At 37.7% G+C, this 23,158-nt stretch overlaps 1 protein-coding gene across 2 annotated transcripts in view; it reads left to right on the top strand.

Annotated features, from left to right (window-relative positions):
- angpt1 (angiopoietin 1) overlaps positions 1–23,158 on the top strand; it is a 55,462-nt gene that overhangs the window by 17,311 nt on the left and 14,993 nt on the right. For both annotated transcript variants that reach the window (XM_077590550.1, XM_077590551.1), the window contains exons 2-6: positions 6,271–6,426; positions 6,636–6,757; positions 8,982–9,214; positions 17,813–17,928; positions 18,926–19,027. In XM_077590550.1, coding sequence (XP_077446676.1) covers positions 6,271–6,426; positions 6,636–6,757; positions 8,982–9,214; positions 17,813–17,928; positions 18,926–19,027 — 729 coding nt within the window. The remainder of the gene's footprint in view (positions 1–6,270; positions 6,427–6,635; positions 6,758–8,981; positions 9,215–17,812; positions 17,929–18,925; positions 19,028–23,158) is intronic.

Below are 23,158 nucleotides of genomic sequence, written 5' to 3'. Positions count from 1 at the left end.
TTCTTATTTCAAGAAATGTAAATTGGTTCATAATATTGAAGCATTGGCAGATAATTTGACTAATTCCGTGACCAGATGTTTGGTCGCCGGACTTTTGGTCGCCGGACGTTTGGTCGCGGGCGTTTGGTCGCCCGGACCCAAACAACCGGCAACCAAAAGTCCGGCGGCAAAACAAGGTAAAACAACACGGTCTACGTATCAATAAAAGCCAACAATGGCCCTGAGCAGTTTCACTGAGCGGACGTGTGAGTGTATAAGAATTTGTATGTACATGAGTTGTCCCCTTAGGAAGGGACGTCAGTCAGGGTCTTAACAAGTTCTCCAACAAAACACAATAAAAGTACGGGAAATTTGGAGCTTTTCTTTAGCCTAATAATTAATAGGGCATTAAGTATGACTAAATAATAATTTGCAGTTTGTATTTAGGGAATTTGAGCAACAATTTTAAATGGTAATTATCAATAACCTTCCGGGCGACCAAAAGTCTGGCGACCAAAAGTCCGGCGACCAAAGGTCCGGCGACCAAACGTCCGAGTACCGACTAATTCGACTAGATTTACACTGAAAACAGAGATTTTAATAAGGTTTAAGTAGATGTGCTTTTGCAATGATGCCAAATGAAGATCAGGGACCTACCGACTGGATTTTAACAGCCGCAGAGGATGATTCTGATGCTGAAAATGTATCAACAGTATAATGGTAACTCTGGTTTCCTCCCACATTCCAAAGACATGCATGGTAGGCCGATTGGACACTCTAAATTGCCCCTAGGTAGGACTGTGAGAGCGAATGGTTGTTTGTCTCTTTGTGCCCTGCGATTGGCTGGTCACCAATTCAGGGTGTCACCCGCCTCTGGCCCAAAGTCAGCTGGGATAGGCTGCAGCACCCCCACTACCCTAGTCAGCATAAAGCTGTTCAGAAAATTAGATGAAATGAGTATAATGGTAATGTTGACATTATTTTAAAACATCTTACACAAACACTGTAAAAATGAAAGCAAGGGAGCTGTGAGAGGTCACAAGAATTATGTATCCACTTTTCATTATTATCACCCATGAAGCAAGTTGGGGAATTTCCAGAATTGGAAAAAAAAGTGAGGAAAGAATGTCAACAAGAAAGGAATTTACTAATTGGTAGGGCAAGGAATTTTAGCTCCCAACCTGTAATCTTAATAGACAAAAACAGTAGACAGTCAGATAAGGAGGTGAATAGAACCACACTCTACGTAATAGGTTTGTTGAATGGGATGTTGCATGACTAGAACTATATAAAATCACCAAAATGTTGTCCAGCGATCAAATTGTAGTTCTTTTGCCCACAGTACAACAAAATGAATATATTAACATTCTAATTTTATAAACAGAAGAGGAAATAAGTAGCTTTCAATATAAAACCAGGTGGTTATTTGGGTCTCAGTGATGTCCTTTCTCGTGACCGGACGATTCGGCGACGGACGTTTGGCCGACGGACAGTTCGCCAAACTGACGTTTCGCCGAAACGGGATTCGTGCGCTCGCCCCGCCCCCGGATCGTGTGTGTACATGTTTTTCAACCTCGGCCCGCGGGCCATATACGGCCCGTTACAGATAACATTCATTTAGGAATAACAAGGGCATGTACTGCCCCCCCCCGCTGGACATATTTCTAAATACAAGTACGTACTACAATGTGCTGCCAATTTTTAATATTTTTTATTTTATCCTTGCGTTTAAAGTAGTAGCCATTTGGACACGCAATGTAATTTATCAAAGCTGGGGATTGATGTCTGACACTGAGAAAAAACAACACTAGAAGACTTATGTGAAATTCTAAGTGCCTTGGACAGACTAGAGGGCTTAGAGAAAAAGACCTGAAAATGCCATGGAACACACTTTTACTTCTCGTTTAATTTTAGATAATTTCCCATTATTTTAGGAAATATATATTCAAAATGATTTGCTGAGAACCTTAATTCAAAGATTAATCTCAAAATTTTCTATGCTGGTGTAAATTTTCTGGAGTAGGATTTCTGGATTTACAATTTCATTACAGTAGTAGTTACTGTTACTCCTACTTTATTTTCTCTATTTCTTCTGTCACGTACTGTTCTGCGTGATCTCCAAATGGCTACTACTTTAAACGCAAGGATAAAATAAAAAATATAAAAAATTGGCAGCACATTGTAGTACGTACCTGTATTTAGAAATATGTCCAGCGGGGAGCAGTACATGTCCTTGTTATTCCTAAATGAATGTTATCTGTAACGGGCCGTATATGGCCCGCGGGCCAAGGTTGAAAACATGTACACACACGATCCGGGGGCGGTGAGAGCGCGCAAATCCCGTTTTGGCGAAATGTCCGTTCGGCGAACTGTCCGTCGGCCAAACATCTTTCGGCGAATCGTCCGAGTACCGTAGTTTCTACCATTTGATTGGGATTTGGGAAAGTCTCTTGAATCTTTAAAAATAAGCAGCGGTGGAAGATACCTCTAGTATTAAATGCTGTATATAGTCCAGGACCACCCCTTACCAACTCTCACTGATGCCTCTGAGTACCACTATTGCAGCTGTTTAGAAAATGATCAGGAACTCCTTCTGAACGAAGTGATGCACTAAAAGGGAAATGTCAGAGAAGTGGTAAACATTCACGGTAATCTTTAATAATGATAGCAGGGAGTAGCATTTTGAGAATGCACCCATTCTTGCCCCCTAAGTGAACGCAATTTAGCAGTTTCACCAAGTATGTAGGGGGAAGCGCAAATATATATTTTTGTCTGTGATGTTTGCCAGGAATCAGCACACATTACAGTACAATCAGTAACCTAAACACTTTTACTCTAGCATGATGGACAGCACTTGTGCTGATAAAATTAAAAGAGATCTGGATCTTGACATATGCTTTTATGTGACACACACTTACTTAAGTCCTGGATAATCCAAAGAAGTTGTGTGTTCAGGAGGTACTGGCCAATTGTTCGTCATAAAACATCTGAAGTGAGTCTAGTTTATGGAGATAAAGCTAAATTGACATGAATCATTTATACAGCTATTATAATGCTACAGTTTGTTCTTTGACTGTCAAGTTGCATCATCAATAAAGTCCACATGTAACCTGTTAGGACGAAAGCACAAGTGTTTTCTATTTATTTTTTATTTTATGTTGAAACCCTGACTCAAAATTTGGCAGTTATTACACCTTGTGGAATGTCTCATCTGTCTACTTTGTGGTAGAAACACCAATTTTTGAATTCCACTCTTGCAACTTTCAACCACAAAAACAGAATGCAAGGTAATGAATGTGTCGAATTAAAGCCTTAAGTGAGTCTATCTAAAATGCAAAAAAACATGGATGCCTTGATAGATTGTACTTAAAGGGATTTTTTTTAAACCACCTTAAACCGATTTATATGGAAGGTTTTACATTACTGAAAGACATGGAATTAACAAAGTGCTTCATCATGTTCAAGATGTTATGAGTTTTCTGCATTTGGCGCCTATATCTCCTATTTATATTTATTTTAGACTCATTACCTGAACAAAACTGCAGAACATATGGCTTGATTGTGGTCGTTACAGCAAGTCTAAATCTACATGTGCATTAGTATACACCATATTGTACATGGCCTATTGTAAGTCTTACATTTGAATAATTTTATGGCTTCAAGGTCAATTATCCGAACAAATCTTGGAAGGAAATATAATGAGCTATTAGAGAATATGTGGCTCACTGGCCTCACAGTTCTAGAGTCGAGGGTTCGATCCCAGGTCAGTCCTACTGTGTGGAGTTTACATGATCTCCCAAGGATTGCGTGGGTGTTCTCCAGGTACTCCAGCTTCCTCCCACATCCCTAAATATGCAGGGTAGGATAGTTGAGCACTCTAAATCACTCCTATGTATGAGTATGAGTGTGAATGGTTATTAATCTCCAATTCAGGGTGTTCCCTGCCTGATGCCCATAATTAGCTGGGACAGGCTTCAGCACCCTTTCTGACCCTTGTGAGGATAAGCGGTTTAGAAAATAAATGGATGAATGGATTGTTAAACAATGGGTTAAACTAAAAATAAATCTCTCAAATCTCGCAATTAAAAACTCACTTTTACTAGTCACCCTTTTCAATAGAAAACGTGTACTCTCCAACCCTTCATTCAGCACAGATGTGAGCCATTTCAAACCACACACTTGGGACAAAAATAGAAAAATGAAATGTTGGCTGTTCCTATTGTGTTTTTGATAAGCTTTCCAATACAGCAGAGATATTTGAAATCATATTAGAACTGGCAATATGACCACATATTTCAAAAATTGAGAAAATATGAAGGACATTAAATCCAAGAAAATTCCCCAAGAAGTTTAGACATTTAACTTTCTTATGTCGAACAAAACATGCTGGTGTTATAGCATTTTACTATTTACACTTATGGCGCTCATTTTAATCCGGGAATATTGTAGCTAAAATTAATCTCACTTTAACAGCACAAGCAGATGTTGAGCATTTCAACTTCGTTTATTCCATTTTCTCATCAGGCCTGTTATAGAGAAAGCATAAAAAACGCAACCTTTTCTTTCTTTTCTTTCAAGGCTTACGATGGATCTGCTTTCAAAAGCAAACACAACTTTTTTTAGATGAAGCCTTTAAGTGAACCCATTTGGGGTGAGAGTTTACCCAGAATCCTTTTACACACTTTGTATTTAAAGGGCTCTCATTTTGACAATGGCTAGTTTTGGGGGAACAAATCACATTTCCTTGACAGTGAGATGTCAATTCCAGGCTATAAACCTACAAAGGTATCTAGGAAATAAAAACAGTGCTAATAAAAAGTGGTAGTATACAGAAGGTGCACGTTAGGGGGGCAATCTTGTAAGCTTTCCCATCATTGACTATCGCACACTTGATTTCTTGCCAGTGACCAAAACGCATGGTGGTAACAGTAGCTGAGGCTGAAAACCATATAAGGCACCCACGTGAGTTCACATTATGGCTTCCAAAGTGTATAAATTGACTGACTGAGTGTGTGTTTGTGTGTGTGTGTTTGTGTGTGTGTGTGTGTGTGTTTGTATGTGTGTTTGCGTGTGTGTGTGTTTGTGTGTGCGTTTGTGTGTTTGTGTGTGTTTGTGTGTTTGTGTGTGTGTTTGTGTGTGTATGTGTGTGTTTGTGTGTGTGTGTGTTTGGGTGTGTGTTTGTGTGTGTGTTTGTGGTGTGTGTGTTTGTGTACATGTGTGTGTTTGTGTGTATGTTTGTGTGTGTGTTTGTGTGTGTGTTTGTGTGTGTGTGTGTGTGTGTTTGTGTGTGTGTGTGTTTGTGTGTGTGTGTTTGTGTTTGTGTGTGTGTGTGTTTGTGTATGTGTTTGTGTGTGTGTGAGAGTGTGTTTGTGTGTGTGATTGTGTGTGTGTTTGTGTGTGTGTTTGTGTGTGTGTTTGTGTGTGTGTTTGTGTGTGTGTTTGTGTGTGTGTTTGTGTGTGTGTTTGTGTGTGTGTTTGTGTGTGTGTGTGTGTGTACGTGTGTGTGTACGTGTGTGTGTTTGTGTGTGTGTGTGTGCAATCCAGTTTCTTATACAATTATTACCAACCACCACTTTCATCCAAAAGACACAGAATAACTTCTGAAATTTCAGTCAGCCATCTTTAACTATTTTTCCTCTCAAGGTGACACAGATGTCTCAATAGGTTTTCGATTGATGGCCAAAACTGTAGTGTTTTAGTTTTAAAAGATGATTTGAGAATAGTTTACAACATACACAGAGTTCAGCTGTCTTACATTTCACAATGAAATCAGTTTCTAAACAAACTTATACTATATGATTCACTATAACACAATGTAATCTAGCCACACAAGAGCTATGATTTCAAATTGCATTTCCTTGTCTACTTTTCAGCCAAGACCATGTTAAGCCGTGAGCTAATATGAGTGCAAGGTAAATAAGTCAGCGAGTATCCCACGAATGAAACAATGTGCTGTTTAACGTTTACATCCCTGCCAAGTGGGGATAACACACTGACGAACAAAATCAACTGTGGAGCTGCATGTTTTAGTTGGAAAGAAAATCTTTTCATTCTTGTTGCAAAAACCCATCCATCATATCCATCCATTTTATGTAGTAGGGTCTGTTGATTCTAAAAAAAAAGTTATTAAACACATGGTACATTTATGTTCAGATCTGGGAATCCTTATCAGGCTTGCATTTTTCAGCATGAATAAAAAATCTGAGAATGTTCATCATTCAAAATGAGTTTGATTGTCATTATTGCATATAACTAAATAAACTATTCAATTATGTATTCTCTTTGACACAGATTGAGAATTACATCAAAGAAAGAATGAAAACAGAAATGGCTCAACTTCAACAGAGCGCTGTTCACAACCACACAGCAGCGATGTTGGAAATGGGTACCAACATTCTCTCGCAAACTGCAGAACAAACACGAAAGCTGACTGATGTTGAGACACAGGTACTATTCTGGAAAACAGAAGGAATACATAGGATGTTATGTCCATCTCAGTCTGTTTGTGCATGCTTCATAAACCAAACCGTTCAACATGTTCTCTTAAACCAACCCAAGCCAGAAGCATAAAAAAGAAATTGAATATAAAACAATGCAATCTTGAATATACTAATAGACCTCTACTTACCTTTTTGTATGTGCTTGTGCTTCTCAAGGTTTTAAATCAAACATCTAGGCTTGAGATCCAGCTGCTGGAAAATTCTCTTTCCACCAACAAGTTGGAGAAAGAGCTAATGGTCCAGACCAATGAGATAACCAAGCTCCATGACAAAAACAGGTAAAATAGTAGTAAGCTCAAACAAACACATGGTAGCCCACAATGTCTAGAAATAGAAATGGCATAAAAGCAGTACTATATTCACCTTTTGGCATAGTACATCTGATATGATGAGGTAAATTGTTATTTTCCCACAAATCTGTTCATTTTATAGTATTTGTACCTAAGGACTGTAAATCACGAATTTCTTGAGAATAAGCTATGGTACTGGTTCTTTGGACAATACAATATCTGTCCATATTACCAAATCTGCCATGATGGGTTTCAAATTAAGGATATTTAATCGATTCATATTAGCTACTATTTTCATGACTATAAGGCGCAACGCATTATAAGGCGCACCCTCAATGAATGACACATTATATATATTTTTTTCCATATATAAAGCACACTGTCTATTTTGGAGAAAATTTAAGACTTTTAAGTTTTATACGGTACATATATATATACATACTGATAAAATCATTTTATCTAAAACTGAAAAATAAAAGCTAATTTGATCATTTTGAGAATTATATTACGGAAAGATTTCAGAAATTTGACTGAAATCTTTTTTAAATAAATATACATAAGAAAACAATGACCATTTTAAATGCTTTGCGCTTCAATCGATTTCAATACAATTTTCCTTACCAATCCACATAGAATGTAAAAATTCAGATTGATGTATTGTGACACTTCTAAAATGTGTTTTTGTTAAAATGTTAAATGATTGTTACTACCTTTGCTGGAACCAACTTTGGAAAGTAGTCTGGGACGCTATGTATTTTTTGTCAGCCAATCACAGTACACAACGAGACAAACAACCATTCACGCTCACAATTACACCTTGAGACAATTTTGAGTGTTCAACCTGCCTTAAATGTATGTTCTTGGGATGTGGGAGCAAACCAGAAAACAGGGGACGTAAAAATGCAAACTCCAGAGAGGAAGGTGGGCACCCACCACCAGAACTGTGAGTGGGATGTGCTACCACTTGCCCACCGTTGCCAATTTTCAGACTGATAACATTCTAAGCACTCAGTAAGATGTTGATTCTGAAGTAAAGTCCTCTCTGATATTGATTTTATGACAGCATACTGTTGTAAAGGGTGGCTTAATGACAGCCTGGTAAGCACGTCCACCTCACAGTTCTGAGATCAAGGGTACAATCCCTGGTAGGATCTAAGTAGGTTTTGTTCAGGTACTCTGGTTCTCTCCCACATCCCAAAAACATGGATGGTAGGCTGTTTAGACACTCTGAATTGCCCTTAGGTATGAGTGTGTATTTGAGTGTTTATCTCCTTGTGCCCTGCTATTGGCTGGCCAGCATTTCAGGGTGTCCTCTGCCTACTGCCCATAGTTAGCTGGGAAAGGCTCCAGCACCCCCCATGACTGTTGTGAGGATAGGCGGTACAGAAAATGAATAAAGGAATGTATATATTTTTTTATCTCCAATGTGTAGCTCCTATAATTTTACAATCGGATAAATGTTCTCATCTTGCTAAAAAAATTGTTCATACACCTAAAATGATCTTGGAGAAGCTACTGCCAATTGGAGTGGTGCCTTGAACTGAGCCACATGCAAATAAATACATGACTGTCCTCCCAGCAATACATTTAGCATCGGTTTCTACATGTCTAATCATCAATTCTGAATGAAAGAAAAAACAACAATCAGTTGACTTTAAAAATACCCAAGGGGATTATTAAAATGGAATGCTGAAAGCTTCAGCAAAGACATCACTTCCAATTGCAAAAGATGTATTTTATTCTTTTTATATCGCTAATGTAAGGGAATGATTCGTGAATATCTTCCATGAGTGAGGTTGAAAAAATAGCAATCACATGTACCCAGAGGATTGCAAAATTCTAAAAGGACTAAAAGGTTAAATATCTAGATTCAACTTTTTTAGTCCTTACAGCTGGCCTCAATATGTAATTTGGTAATGTATTCTCAAATCATGTCACAGCATAGTTGGTTAAGCAAAAAAACCTGCAGCACTCTGCAGAAACGATTGAATTTACTGATTGGCACCTTGCAATTTTTTTGTTTGTGTCATTTTATTAGAAGGCATTTGCGTCTTAACTGCTCCCATGATGTCTGTGGTGATTTTAGCTATTTTCTTTGTCCATCGTAATGGTGGTCCCTATAACTTTAACATTGTAGTAGTGATGTAATGATATAGACCACATAAAAACAATTATTTAGGGGTTGGTTTATGTTTTTTTTTTTTTGCATCAGCCTCCTGGAGCAGAAAATGTTAGAAATGGAGATGAGTCATCGTGAAGAATTGGAGACTCTAAAGCAGGAGAAAGGAAGTCTCCAGCTTCTTGTTGGTCAGCAGAGCGGAGTTATTAAAGAGCTTGAATCCCAGCTAAGTCGGGCCACAGGAAACAGCACTGCCCTGCAAAGACAACAGCAGGAGATGATGGACACTGTGCACAACTTACTCAACCTTTGCTCCAAAGATGGAGGTAAGTTAAATAGTGGTTGATACTGTCCATTTACCTGACATACATGGAAAAGTTTTAGAATCATTGGTCCTTCTATAAATCTCTGAAAGTATTCTCCCCAAAAAATCATTCAGTACCTCTTCACTATAGAGCTACTTTTAGACAGTGGCGGTCCGTGCATTTTGGGGTAGCGCCTTCTGCTATCGGAATCAATCCAACCCTCAAAAACTATTTTGTAGCTATAAAACCTCTACAGCAGCTATAGCTGCGACACATAAAAAAATCATCAATAATAACCTCATACAATTGAAATATTATTTAGGAATATAGCCATATTTTACTCACCAAAAATCCTTTTTAACTGTACGCAATATCCATCCTCCTTTATTTCCTCCTTCTTTTCTATCGGCATCGAAGCTAATGCTGAAAGTCGAGCGTGTCCTGTCGTGTTTCTGACATAGTCTGTCTTGAAAATGGCTTTAAATCAACACAACAATATATTTGCTTGTGCAGCTTGCTCCAATTACAGTTTGGTAGCTCTTTGTAGTTAGCGCACTGAAACTGGCGCACACACCCTTTTCCCGGCTGTAACAGGCTTGCTAGCTTCGGAGTTGACCGCCCTTTCTTAATGATGTGCATTTTTTTCTGGAAAAGTCCATCTGGAAAATAGCTTTGTGAGCAAATCTGCAACAAAATCCATTTGTTTTGCTCGGTGGAGTTTGCGATCTCTGGCTGCCTCACTATGGCTTTGGCCCGCCTACTCTCTATAGCTAGCCAATCATAGTTGGTGAAAGCAATGACGTATCTCAGCCAGCAAAATGGCAATGCCTGCGAAAAAGCATTGTGGTGTTGCCAACTTGAAATCTGATTGGTTAAAAGCAACAGTCTTGTTTAATGCAGCAGAGCCCGCAGAACTGATTGTGAAGGCTTTGAGGCAGATATCTGATCCTGGCAACAAATAAGGGCTGAAATGTGATTGGTTAAATGCTTCAATATGAAAATACACATCTGGAAGCAGTGCAACCAGGGGGAAAAGCAATGAAAGGAAGCTAAAAGACCATTTGGAATAATAAGTATTGATGGACAAAATATATAATATAAATATATGATTCAGATATTTCTTAGGCCAGCAGAGAAGGCCTTGAAGGCCCTGACGGCCCGCCACTGCTTTTAGAACATAGCCATGGGCTACATGTGATTCTCCGCGGTGACCTGTTGAATTCGGACATGTTGGTGACGCCTCCCTTAACCTATAAAAATGGTAATTTTTTCCTTATCAGACCACAAGTTGTGAAGAAAATCAGTTCCATCAACTAAATTTTGAAGAAAGTAATCATTAACTTTTTGTCCCTTATTAGAAGATGCACTAAGCTTTAACATCAGTGAGTTTCCAACCCCCTTGAATTTATGAAGACACATTTCAGTAAAGCATTCACTCTTGTAGGAAACAGGGAAACACTGCCTGCAAAAACTTGAAGGTCGCAGCATGACGTGAGCAATGTGGTTCTACTTTTAACCTGGCTGCTCCTGTTAAAGGGGCTTAGTGGCTTTCATAAACCAGTGTGACACTAGATTTAGAACAATTGATTTTCAAGGTTTTATTTATAAAACAACTGAGCATAATTATTGAAACATATGTCAAACTGAATGCCATTTATAAAGCCTAAGGATGATTTTATTCCTCAGAGTCTGACTCACTTATAATAACATAGGTTTAAGAATTTTCCAATGAGCCCAAAATGACCTCACGCCAACACGGTCCATTTGTTTTGATCAGACGGGGTTTATTTTTCAGCACAAAAACAAAATAACATGACAAAATTATTACATTTTGCAAGAATGAATGCATTGTTTTTTCTTTTAATGCGTTGTAATAAAAGCATTTTTACGTATGTTGACTTGCTGTACAAATGTTTCGAAAACAAAAGATTATTAGATTAGATAGCATGATTAAGTAATGCTGTTTGCTTTTGTAATTTTAATAGATCTTGCCAATATAAGGTCATGGTTGAACTGACCTGCTCGTAATCCATCTGTTTGGCCTGGACCTGTGTATATAACATTTAATTTCCAGAGGCTATCTTGGCTCACCTGCTGAGTATGTATTTTCTCAGCCTCTTTATGTCGGTCCAAATGCAACACATTGGTTTACTGGAAATGTCAAGTTCAATGAAGTCACCTTGAAAAAATATTAGCTCATTTAACCATCCCCAATTTCTCTTCCTCCATTGATTAAGTGCTTTAAAGCATTTCCTGTAGTGATTAGTGGTGGTCTCACCTTGATGATTTGCAGTATGGCTGTTGCGGTGTGGTGGGTCCTTCCTTCCACAGTTATGCATTTCAGGGTTGAAGCAGGAGTGCGGGTTAGAGGTCGTGCCTTTCCTAACCCCAGTTTGACCAAGTCAAACTGTAATAGTTCCTGAGGGATGGCCCGTCTGAATAAGGTGAGGGGTGGCAAGATAGATTTCACTGATCATTTGACACACTGGACATGTTTTCAGAATGTGTTTAAAACCATTTCAGTTCTATTTGCTGTTGTTACCTATTTGGTGATGTTAACTAGGTGCTGAAATTTCCTAGCAACAATGGAAAACATTTATTTTATGGTGCAGTGGTTGACGTTTTGCAGGCAATCTTGGCTCGATGCCCCCTTGGTGGTAGTGAGATTGTGAATTTGAGTGGTTCTCTGTTTCATTGTGCAATGTGATTGGCGGGCAACCAATTCAGAGTGTCCCTGCGCCTGCTGCCTGTGGTTAGCTGGGATAGCTTCTGTAGAACTTCCCCTGGTGAGTTGATCATTTGATTCAAGTCTGTTTATGGAGGAAACCATGGAAAACAGACTGAATAGGGGTCCTCGAGGACTGGAGTTGGGCACCCCTGGTGTAGAGGTTCACTTGCCTCACCCAGGCTCGATTCCCACTGGTATGATTGTGAGTGCAGATAGTTATTTGTCTCTTTGTGTGCTGACCAGTCTTGGGTGTATTAGTCTGCCTTGGGCCTGAAGTAAGCTGGGATAGGCTCTGGCAACACCCGCAACCCTTACGATGATACGCGGTAAGGAAGATGAATGATTAATTGATTGATTGATTGTTTTGAATTCATGAATTGAAGTTGTTTAGATTTGTGTTCATGTGCATTTGTTCGTGTGCTTCTTCCTCACTGTACTATACTATGCATGAATAGAACAAGTTTTTACATGCTTGTTATTCACATTAATACTGTTTCTCACATCTTTCATAAAAAAGTAGGACACTTTGATCATAATTAAAGGGTTCAGTTGGTAGGTTTTCGCGAATTGGGGAACAAATTACAGAATTTACATATAAAGTACTCCTCTACTTACGAAAAATTTAAGTTACAAAAAAAGTCCTGGAACCAATTAATTTCATAAATAGAGGTACGACTGTACTGTACAATGGACCAATTTGTGCAGTGGAAAATACACGGCCGCATGGCATAAGAATGCACACTCACTAATCTACTTTTTCTTTATCATTATTATCATAAAAAAATAAATTATGACTTCAATAGCACTGTTGTTGTTGATGATTTAATCATGCAATTTTATCTAGATAATTACCCAAATCCAAAATGTTCATTATATGCCCATTTGTCAACCACTGCAATTAAATGTGTGAATACTTCTTCAGAATAAAGTTTAAGTAGCTACTTTTTGTAACATTGTCTGTTATTGTGGTTAGGACAAGTGTATGCAAGTCAAAGGAATTGTTTGTAATCCTATTTTGTAAAATGTGGGCAGCACTTTCTATTAACTGCAGTATATTGACATTTATATCCTTTTGAATTTGAAATGCAATTTAGAATTATTTTCCTTATAATATGTTGACTCATATTTGCTAGTAATTCCCTTTTTAACAACACTGAAATTTTAAAAAAAATTCTTCTTCAATAGCGCATGAGCAATTTTTCCATCTGTGTATTTAATATTGCAGTGAAAACCGATATTTTTTATGTGGCTGGATGAAGCAATTTGTTTAAATTGTATTCATTATCCAAAGCTCATTAGGGTGCAATGAGCCGCAGCCTGCCATTAAAAGTAATTGATCACAGCTTTCGAACACTCTTTTAAAGCTGCTGACTGCAAAATAAGAATTTGTTTTACAGTTTTTTTTTTTATCTCACAGAATCTTATTCGTCATTTTTATTGCCTTTTTGAGAAGAATGAAGCCAATTTAATTATTTTTAAAACTTGAATCATATAAAACATGAATTTAAAAGGGTGTGGTGAACCCCTAAATATTAGGTCAAACTGCAGTGCTTACATGTGATTATACCACAAGGCCCAGAATCATAAATAATAGTTATTATTGCAAATTATCTTGCACAACTCTTCATTATTTTTATTTTTGTATGAATTGAACAAGTTTTCTTTCAACTAATAAAATTGCACAAAAGCATGCAAGAATGAAAATCATTGCCATTTCACCACATAAGATCACATTCTAATTACAAATAATGTCATAATAAGTGTTTGTGTTCATATACATCTTATATTATGGATTAAGTTGAGGTATTTATCATTCTTTCATATTAATAGACTATAAAAGAATTTTATAAATGTGCATAAATTGATGAATAAATGTTAAAATTGTAAAATGTACTTATTTTGTTTAGCCATGTAATAATTACTACTACAGTTGGAACATTGTTGTTACCTTTTTCGAACATGTAGTTCTGTGTTTCTGTGTATTTGGAAAAAAAAGTGAAATATTACCAACATAATTTTGTCAGATCCTTCAAAAAATGTTCACGAATTTCATTGGCTCATGTCGTGAATCAGACTCAGCTGTACTTAAAAGACTGATTACGGTCACATGGGAGCAGTGATGTCTATAGCAGCCCATTTAGCTCCAATTTTCACTCTCTTCAGCTCCAGGATTTGGGCTCATTTGGCACAACAACTGATTTATGCAAACACCCAGGGCCTATTGGTCTTTTCACATGAACCCCCTGCTGCAAATGTGTCCCCACTGAACCACTAAATATTTTACTGCAAACAAATATTAGGACATAAATAATATTTGGAGATCTGGGCAGCTAGCGTTACAATGGCGGCACTTCTAGTCCCATGGTGGTTTTCTTCTTCTTTGGGAAATCTCAGTGGCTATCATGAAATAATTGTCAGCGCTAATTCCAGGCCAAAATATCTCCAGTAACATTAACCCCCGCCCCAACTCCTTAAAAGTACCCCGCTGTCAGCCAGCTTGGGGTAAATTACCGCCTGACAGGGCTATCCTTTGTTGTATTAGAGTCTGGGGTGCAAAGGCCCGCAATGTAGACCTCTCACAGCAGGAGAGACTTGTCACTGACACTCAATACTTTGTCAAAATGGCTAAATACTATAGTGGATGCAAATAAAAGACTCACTTCCAACAGGGGGGTCGTTTGTGCACAGGCAGATCAAAGTAAAAGCGCAAGATCACTGACTCATTTTACTTTCCAATGAAATCTTCTTTGACTCTAATATTATATCAATAAAAACAATGGAGTGAAAACTGATGTGAACTCACTAAATGGGAGGAGAAAGGCAAAGAAGAAAGAGGAAGAAAGAGGATTTTAAAAAAGAAAATCTGAAGGAATTTCCATCACTATAACAAGGCTTGGAAAGTAAATATAAACCACTTGTTATAACAGGAACTTGAAATTTATAGCTTGTAGTATTTTGTCCATAGCCTCATGCTTGGTTTCAAAATAGTGCAGCCATAATTACCTACAGATGGAAATGGATGCAGCTGGTCTGTCAAAGTTAGAAGCAATGTTTTGTAGAGAATTTGGGGATCTGGATGGTGAACTCCGATTCTTCTGTTAATAAGCTAGTTGACCTCAGATATTATCTGGAAGTTACAAGATACTCACAGCGAGATTTCGCTGTCTGTCTTCTCCCTTCACCATCCATGAAAGTAGATGACAAGTGAAAATTACCCATATTGAATTTATATGGGGCAACCAAGGTCTAATAAAATCCAAGTAACAAATTTACATGGAAAAACTTGGATGGCAACAACCACATATTGTAGGTAGTCTACTTACTGTCTTTTCCACAATTCTTATTCATTTTCCCAACAATAATGCCATAAATGATAAAGTTGTATATTGTTCTTGGTGTATAACATTGTTTGCAACAACAATAAAAATGCAATCAATAGTGTACTGGACATTGCTAAATGGGTTCGTTCACATTTGAGTTCCCAATTTGAACCCGTTTTTTATGGTCACATCAATTGTTGCTCGACTCCTGAAATGATGAAGAAGCATTTTCTTGAAATACGATTTAAACATAAATGACAAAAAATCAGTGGCGGTCCATGCATTTTCTCATGGCGCCTTCAATGGATAAAATACACTCCCTAGCAGCATTTAATGATTAAATACAAATACTGGAGCTTTTCAGACATTACAGCCGGGCCGGGGGGGGGGGGGTGATTTTCCCGGGAAAAGACAGCGATGGACGTCAATGGCGAAACGGCAAAAAATGCACTAAACTGGGGTAATGTCCACTTCCTATCAGCATTTAGTGATTAAATACAAACACTGGAGCTTAAATACAAACACTGGAGCTTTTCAGATATCAGAACTTGGCCCACAATCGAAATATTATTTAGGAATATAGCCATATTTTACTCACCAAAAATCCTTTTTAACTGTACACAATATCCATCCTCCTTTCTTTCTTCCTTCTTTTCTATTGCCATCGAAGCTAATGCTGAAAGTCGAGCCTGTCCTGTTGTATTTCTGGCATAGTCTGTCTTGAAAATGGCTTTAAATTAACACAACAATATATTTGCTTGTGCAGCTTGCTCCAAATACAGTTTGGTAGCTCTGGATAATCACTAGCCAATAATAGTTGGTGAAAGCAATGACGTATCCCTACGCCTGCGGCAAGGCAATGACGTATCCCTATGCCTGCGACAATGCATTGTGGTGTTGCCAACTCAAAATCTGATTGGTTAAAGCAACAGTCTTATCGACGCTTGTTTAATGCAGCAGAGCCCGCAGAACTGATTGTGGAGGCCTTGAGGCAGATTTCTGACCCTGGCAACAAATAATGGCTGAAATGTGATTGGTTAAATGCTTCAATATGAAAACACACATCTGGAAGCAGTGCAACCAGGGGGAAAAGCAATGAAAGGAAGCTAACACACAATCTGCAATTATTTAATAAGTATTGATGGACAAAATATAATATATGATTCAGATATTTCTTAGGCCAGCAGAGAAGGCCTTGAAGTCCCTGATGGCCTGCCACTGCTAAAAATTAATATTGAAAAATGAGACAGTGTAAAATAATGTTGAAACCTGTTTTGACTTCACATCATGTATAGAATAAAATATAACTCATTAGTGTTAGAGAATACAATAAAAAGTAAAAGAAACATTATAAATTATAATGACAAACAGTATCAAACAGTAAATAATCAAAGGTCATAAACCTCTTATTGCATTTAACAAATTTAGGAGCTCACAGTGCGCAGGGAAAATATTTCGATTCATTCATTCATTCTGGTTATTCTCACGAGAGTCGAATAGAAGCACTAGCCTATCATGCATGCACTCAAACCAAGGGACAATTTGTACCATTCAATAATTCCATGAATGTGTTTAGGATTTGGGAGGAAGCCAGAGTACCCAGAGAAAAGGGTACAGGGAGAACATGCGAACTTCACACAGAAAGTTCGGAGCCCGAGATTAAACCCTAGATCTCAGAAGTGAGAGGCAGACAGGCTAACCACTCATTTGTCGTTACATTCAAATACATCCAGTGATAACAAATTATATAACCAACAATACAATAAAAAAAATATTTAAGAGACTGTTAAGTTTAAAAATCAACATCCTTGTGGGGCGACATGGTGGAGTATGCATTCTCCACCCCTGAGCTTGTGAGTTTGTTTCGTCCACCCTAATGGCTATGTCGTTCTTGTGCAATATACTGATCCCAATGTTGTTCCTGTCATCACTAGTTGGTAAGCAAAGGGCTTTGAAGACCATGAAGGTAGAAACGCGCTATACATACAAATGTTAATCCCATTAACCGAATACTTTATTCGTTCAGTCATTTTTAACACAGTTATCCTTGTTATAGTTATTGAGTGCTGGAGCCTATCCGGGCTGACATCAAGCAAAATACAAATTACACCCTAGACTGGTCGTCAGTCACTTGTTGGAAACACATAGAGATAGACAACCATTCACACTCACAATCACAACGCCACTGTGTGGAAATCGATCTCAAAAGGCTCTTTATTCCTTAGAATAGTGCAGTACAGCATTGGGATAGTATAAGTTTTGAAATCAACCCAAAAATATCAGATACATTCTCAAAGTGTAGACAGGTTTGCTGGCAATGAGTGGTTCTGTAAAAACATTGTTCAAAACGCCTTACTAAATTTAAATCCCCAAACATGTGAATAGCGTATCCAATAAGCTGACAATTTTATTACGATTTCTAGTCAATGCATTTTTCATTTGTTTAATTTGTTTCCATAGAGTAGTTTTTTTTCCCTAGCCAATATTTGCTTTGCACTATTATTCACTCACCTCACTTGTATTTCCAGCACAGCTATCTGCATTAATCTTAAATGGTTTTTGCATCCACAGTCCCAAAAGTCCTGGATGAAGAAAAGAAATTCCGTGATTGTGCCGATCTTTACCAGGCTGGCTTTCATAAGAATGGTGTCTACAACATCCAAATAAATCAGCAAGAGAACAAAAAGGTAAGAAGCAACAATCAAGAGTAGCCAAAATCCCAGTGAAAGCAACAGTTAGTTCGAACACTTCCATTGTTGGTTTAAAGTAAACCACTTGTTTTCTTTGAGTTAGCTTAAGATTTTCCTTTGCAAATGAGCTAACGACACACAGCCACTGGGGGAATCTGCCTCCGATAAGTGCCAATGATGAGTCCAAGCTGTGAATACTCTCGGCAGCTTTGAAAACGTTGGAATTTGGCGAAGGGGTGAAGCCAGACATTGAGCTGAACATGACGGGGACACTGAGGTTACGTTCTCAATGATATGTTCTTAACCTCTCTGCTCGACTGATTGATGGTGATAATTTGATAAATGGAGAAATTTGAAGTAGGTGTGAGCAGATTGTATCTGTCAAGACACTGCTGCAATCATCTCAAAGGTGGTTAATGGCTGCTTGTGTGCTCCTTGACGAGATGGATGTGAGACAGTCTCATGGAAATGATAATGTCAGGGGTACTTCCATAATTAACTCAGCCTGCGTTCATGTATGTTCAGCTGTGTGGGCTGGCCGATGAGGGGGACCTTCCCTGCTCAACGCCGGTGTCTCAAACTCAAAACAATGAGCAACCCTGCAGATAGACCCACATCCCTGCATTATCAGCTTACGCACACTGAGGTCCAAGGTTAAGGGCCATATTACACCCAGGTGTCTGCTAGTATGTGTCCATCCCAGACCCTCACTTTGATCTGGACCCTCTGATGAGGAACACCTCTTGGGAGTTGGTAAAGGATAAGGAGAGACTGATTAGGTTTGAACTAGACACATATACACCAAGTTCCCAAACATGACTTCAAATAGCTGAGCCTTCATTGTTTCGGAATGTTGCCGAAAATCACATCAAATGTTCAATTCATTACATGCACTAGTTGTATAGTATTACATTTAATAAATCCCAAACGAGAGACAGCCCTCTGGGTGCTATCGTCGTACTGTCAAACACAATTTTTTCCCTCTGATTTGTAGGTGTATTGCAACATGGAAATAGCTGGTGGTGGATGGACGATCATCCAGCGGAGAGAAGACGGCAGTGTGGATTTCCAGAGAACATGGAAGGAATATAAAATGGTGAGACATAACCAAAAACATGCATCATCAATGTGTATTGCACAAGAGATAATATTGGTGGTCCTTTTACACATAAGATGAATTTCAAAACCGCTGTCTGTTATGTTGCAAAACATCCTGTCGCAATAATATTCAAACAATCAGGTTTTGACAAACATAATGAGCTTTTTGGCAGTTGGACTTGTTAACAGTGTCCACCAATCCATTTGGATAACACCAACCAGATGTTATTCTTCTTCAACTTTAGTCCTCTTTTTTTATCTTACAAACACTATGACAACAACACCTTTATTTGGCCTCTATTGTACTACTCTCGCTGTTTAAATAGAATGTAATATGTTTGTCATCACAGGAGCATCAGTTCATATTTAGAATGGCAGTGATAGCATTTTCATTCTTCACTCAAACTCTGAAAAGCATTTATTATTTCTGGCAGTCAAAAGGGTGATTTTATTGTAAAAATCACCACTATATACCCTCTGATAGCTGTTAGTTTATTATCCAATGGATTATATGTTTATACCTTCCCCTATAATCTGCTTTCAGTCTCTAGTTTAATTTCCCCTTCTGCACTCTGGACTGGTGTATGACTTACTTGTCAGTATGAAAAGGAAAAGGATACACATTATAAGCAGAGCAATACCAAGCTAGATCATGTAACCCAGACAGCTGTTGTAAAAGAAAGTGAGGGAAAAAAAGAGAGAGAAAAAAATCAAAATTAGGTCACATAATGATATTAACGTCTGAGATTGAGAAGAAATCGAAGCGGGTGCAGTTTTTGCTATTTTTGATGATTATGATTGAGAACGACACTCATATTTGTTGTAGTTGGACGACCTGTATAAGTCAAAGTCTCCAATAACGAGTATATTTATCGATTTGAAATTGAACATTTATGTACTGCCACTGAAAAGTAAACGTTTCAACGGTGATTGGAGGTTGAGGCTCAAGTTTTTTTTATTTGGAAACAATTTTAATGATACACAATCAAGATTTTTCTTGTTCTTGTTGAAAGGAGAGAGCCGTTCTTTTATTTGGTACATTCAGAACACAATAGTTTTTGGGTCAGTCATTCAAAACGCTCCAAAAGGGTTGGTTACGAATGAGTTAAGAAGAACAAAGGAATGTAAAAAAACAAAACAAAACAAAAACTATAGAGGGGGTCCAACTCTGATAATAAGTGATGATGACACGCATAGCAGATTTTTACCCTGGGGTCTCCCTGTGATGTCATACAAGGCAGGAATTTGAACTCCAACATTTTGTGTGTAACAGTTTCCCCACAAATATGGTTGGACTCATGAACTCTGTTTTTAAAAATGCAACATCTCTACAAATCGCTGTTTAGAGTAAAATGGAAACTACAGAAGAAGAAAAAACAGCATATGAGACCTTAAAGCTGAGGTCCTATGAGAAATGGAAAGCCTGCAACTCTGAACAGGTGCACAAAGAGTGCATTACATTACATGGGGGTACTCATGAACCTTTGGTTGACATTTACAGTGCATTGTGCAATGGAACAGCAATGTTTTATCACGCTCTCCTTCAACAGTTTTAATGTGAGTGAGGTGCTTTATAGTGTTAATAGTTTTCAAAGTCTTGCTTATTATAAACATATGTATATAGGTTAAATGCACTCAAAGGATCTGTAATTCTTTCAAGATGGTGTGGCTATAAGATCTAATGTTATTTGATGGACTATTAAAGAAGTTGAATTTGCAGTATTCAAATTTAATCCAAAAACTATTATTGGGACAGATTTTTTTATAGAAATGACAACAGTGCTTTTGACATTGTCAGACAAAAATCAGTCAGGGGCCTTTTTGTCTGTAAGGCTTTTTTTCTTAAAAAAACGACATAGTATAGTAAGGCTTTTTTCATTAAAAAAACAATATAGTAAGGCTTTTTTTCTTTTAAAAAACGACATAGTACAGTAAGGCTTTTTTAATTTTAAAAAACGACATAGTATAGTACGGCTTTTTTTCTTAAAAAACGACATAGTATAGTAAGGATTTTTTTCTTAAAAACAACATAGTATAGTAAGGCTTTTTTTTCTTAAAACACGACATAGTATAGTAAGGCTTTTTTCTTTAAAAAACGACACAGTATAGTAAGGCTTTTTTCCTTAAAAAACAACATAGTATAGTAAGGCTTTTTTTCTTAAAAATGACATGGTATAGTTGCTTATCATAAACATATGTATATAGGTTAAATGCACTCAAAGGATCTGTAATTTTTTCAAGATGGTTTGGCTATAAGATCTAATGTTATTTAATGGACTAATAAAGAAGTTGAATTTGCAGTATTCAAATTTAATCTAAAAACTATTATTGGGCCAGATTGTTTTTATAGAAATGACAACAGTGCTTTTGACATAGTCAGACGAAAATTAGTCAGGGGCCTTTTTGTCTGTTAATCTTTTTGGTCTAATAATACTGTCAAAATAGGGAACACTAGTATGTTCGAGTAGCAACATTAACATTATATTAGTAGTAGCATTTATCAAGGTTTAAAACTATGGGTTATTATTAAAGCAACTATACACATAAATTGTTTTTGTTTCAAATTTTCTCTCCAGACAGGTACTGACATTGGATCTGGCTCAAAACAGGAGAGGATAGTGATATTCACTAAGAAGTGAAATATGTTGTATAGAAAGAAGAAGCTATAAAAAGGGCCCCACTCGCTTGCTCTTCCACCCACTCTGCAGGACATGCCTAAGCCCCCAAGAATGCGTCATATTTACTTTCCCTCCTTCCCATTCCTCATCACCACACACGCTATGCACAAACACAGACTGCTTCCACCATCATCATCTTCACCCTCCTTTCACCCTTTTCCAATTGGACCACTTTTGCCAAGAGTAGTAATGTCATTCCACTTCTTTCTTCTAGCCACTGCAATCCACAGCTGTCAAAAGTACTTTGCCTTCAACCATCAGCCGCAGCTCATCAAAAACACTTTACAGTTGTTTTGTTAAAGACCGTGTCAAGCATACAGTGTAAACAGCATTTAGGGAAAGAAATAATGACTTTTACACGTGCGACCTAAGTGGAAGGAAGACATGGAAGTCCAGCCATCCATTCACATTTTATCCGAATTAGGTTCTTCTACCATATTTTCTGTATTATAGATTATGCCTATGAATAAGACAATGACTATGAATCAGTGGCGGTCCGTGCATTTTCTCGTAGCACCTTCAACGAATCAATCCAACCGTCAAAAACTATTTTATGGCTATAAAACCTCTACTGCAGCTACAGCTGCGACACATAAAAAGTAATCAATAAATCAATGCACAAAAATGGGGTAAAATCCACTTCCTAGCAGCATTTAATGATTAAATACAAATACAGGAGCTTTTCAGACATTACAACCGGGGCAGGGGGGTGATTTCCCTGGGAAAAGACAGCAATGGACGTCAAAGGCGAAATGGCAAAAATTGCACTAAAATGGGGTAAAATCCATTTCCTAGCAGCATTTAGTGATTAAATACAAACACTGGAGCTTAAATACAAACACTGGAGCTTTTCAGATATCAGAACCGGGCCCACAATTGAAATATTATTTAGGAATGTAGCCATATTTTACTCACCAAAAATCCTTTTTAACTGTACACAATATGCATCCTCCTTTCTTTCTTCCTTCTTTTCTATCGCCATCGAAGCTAATGCTGAAAGTCGAGCTTGTCCTGTTGTATTTCTGGCATAGTCCATCTTGAAAATGGTTTTAAATCAACACAACAATATATTTTCTTGTGCAGCCCGCTCCAGATACAGTTTGGTAGCTCTGGCTAATCACTAGCCAATCATAGTTGCTGAAAGCGATGACGTATCCCTATGCCTGCGAGAAGGCAATGTGGTGTTGCCAACTCGAAATCTGATTGGTTAAAGCAACAGTCTTATCGACGCTTGTTTAATGCAGCAGAGCCTGCAGAACTGATTGTGAAGGCCTTGAGGCAGATTTCTGACCCTGGCAACAAATAATGGCTGAAATGTGATTGGTTAAATGATTCAATATGAAAACACATCTGGAAGCAGTGCAACCAGGGGGAAAAGCAATGAAAAGAAGCTAACAGACAATTTGGAATTATTTAATAAGTATTGATGGACAAAATATAATATATGATAC

This window comes from Stigmatopora argus, chromosome 21 (genome assembly GCF_051989625.1).
Source record: "Stigmatopora argus isolate UIUO_Sarg chromosome 21, RoL_Sarg_1.0, whole genome shotgun sequence".
Lineage (NCBI taxonomy): Eukaryota > Metazoa > Chordata > Actinopteri > Syngnathiformes > Syngnathidae > Stigmatopora > Stigmatopora argus.
Note: the sequence above shows the minus strand (reverse complement) of the source record. Positions and strands in the feature narration are given on the sequence as shown.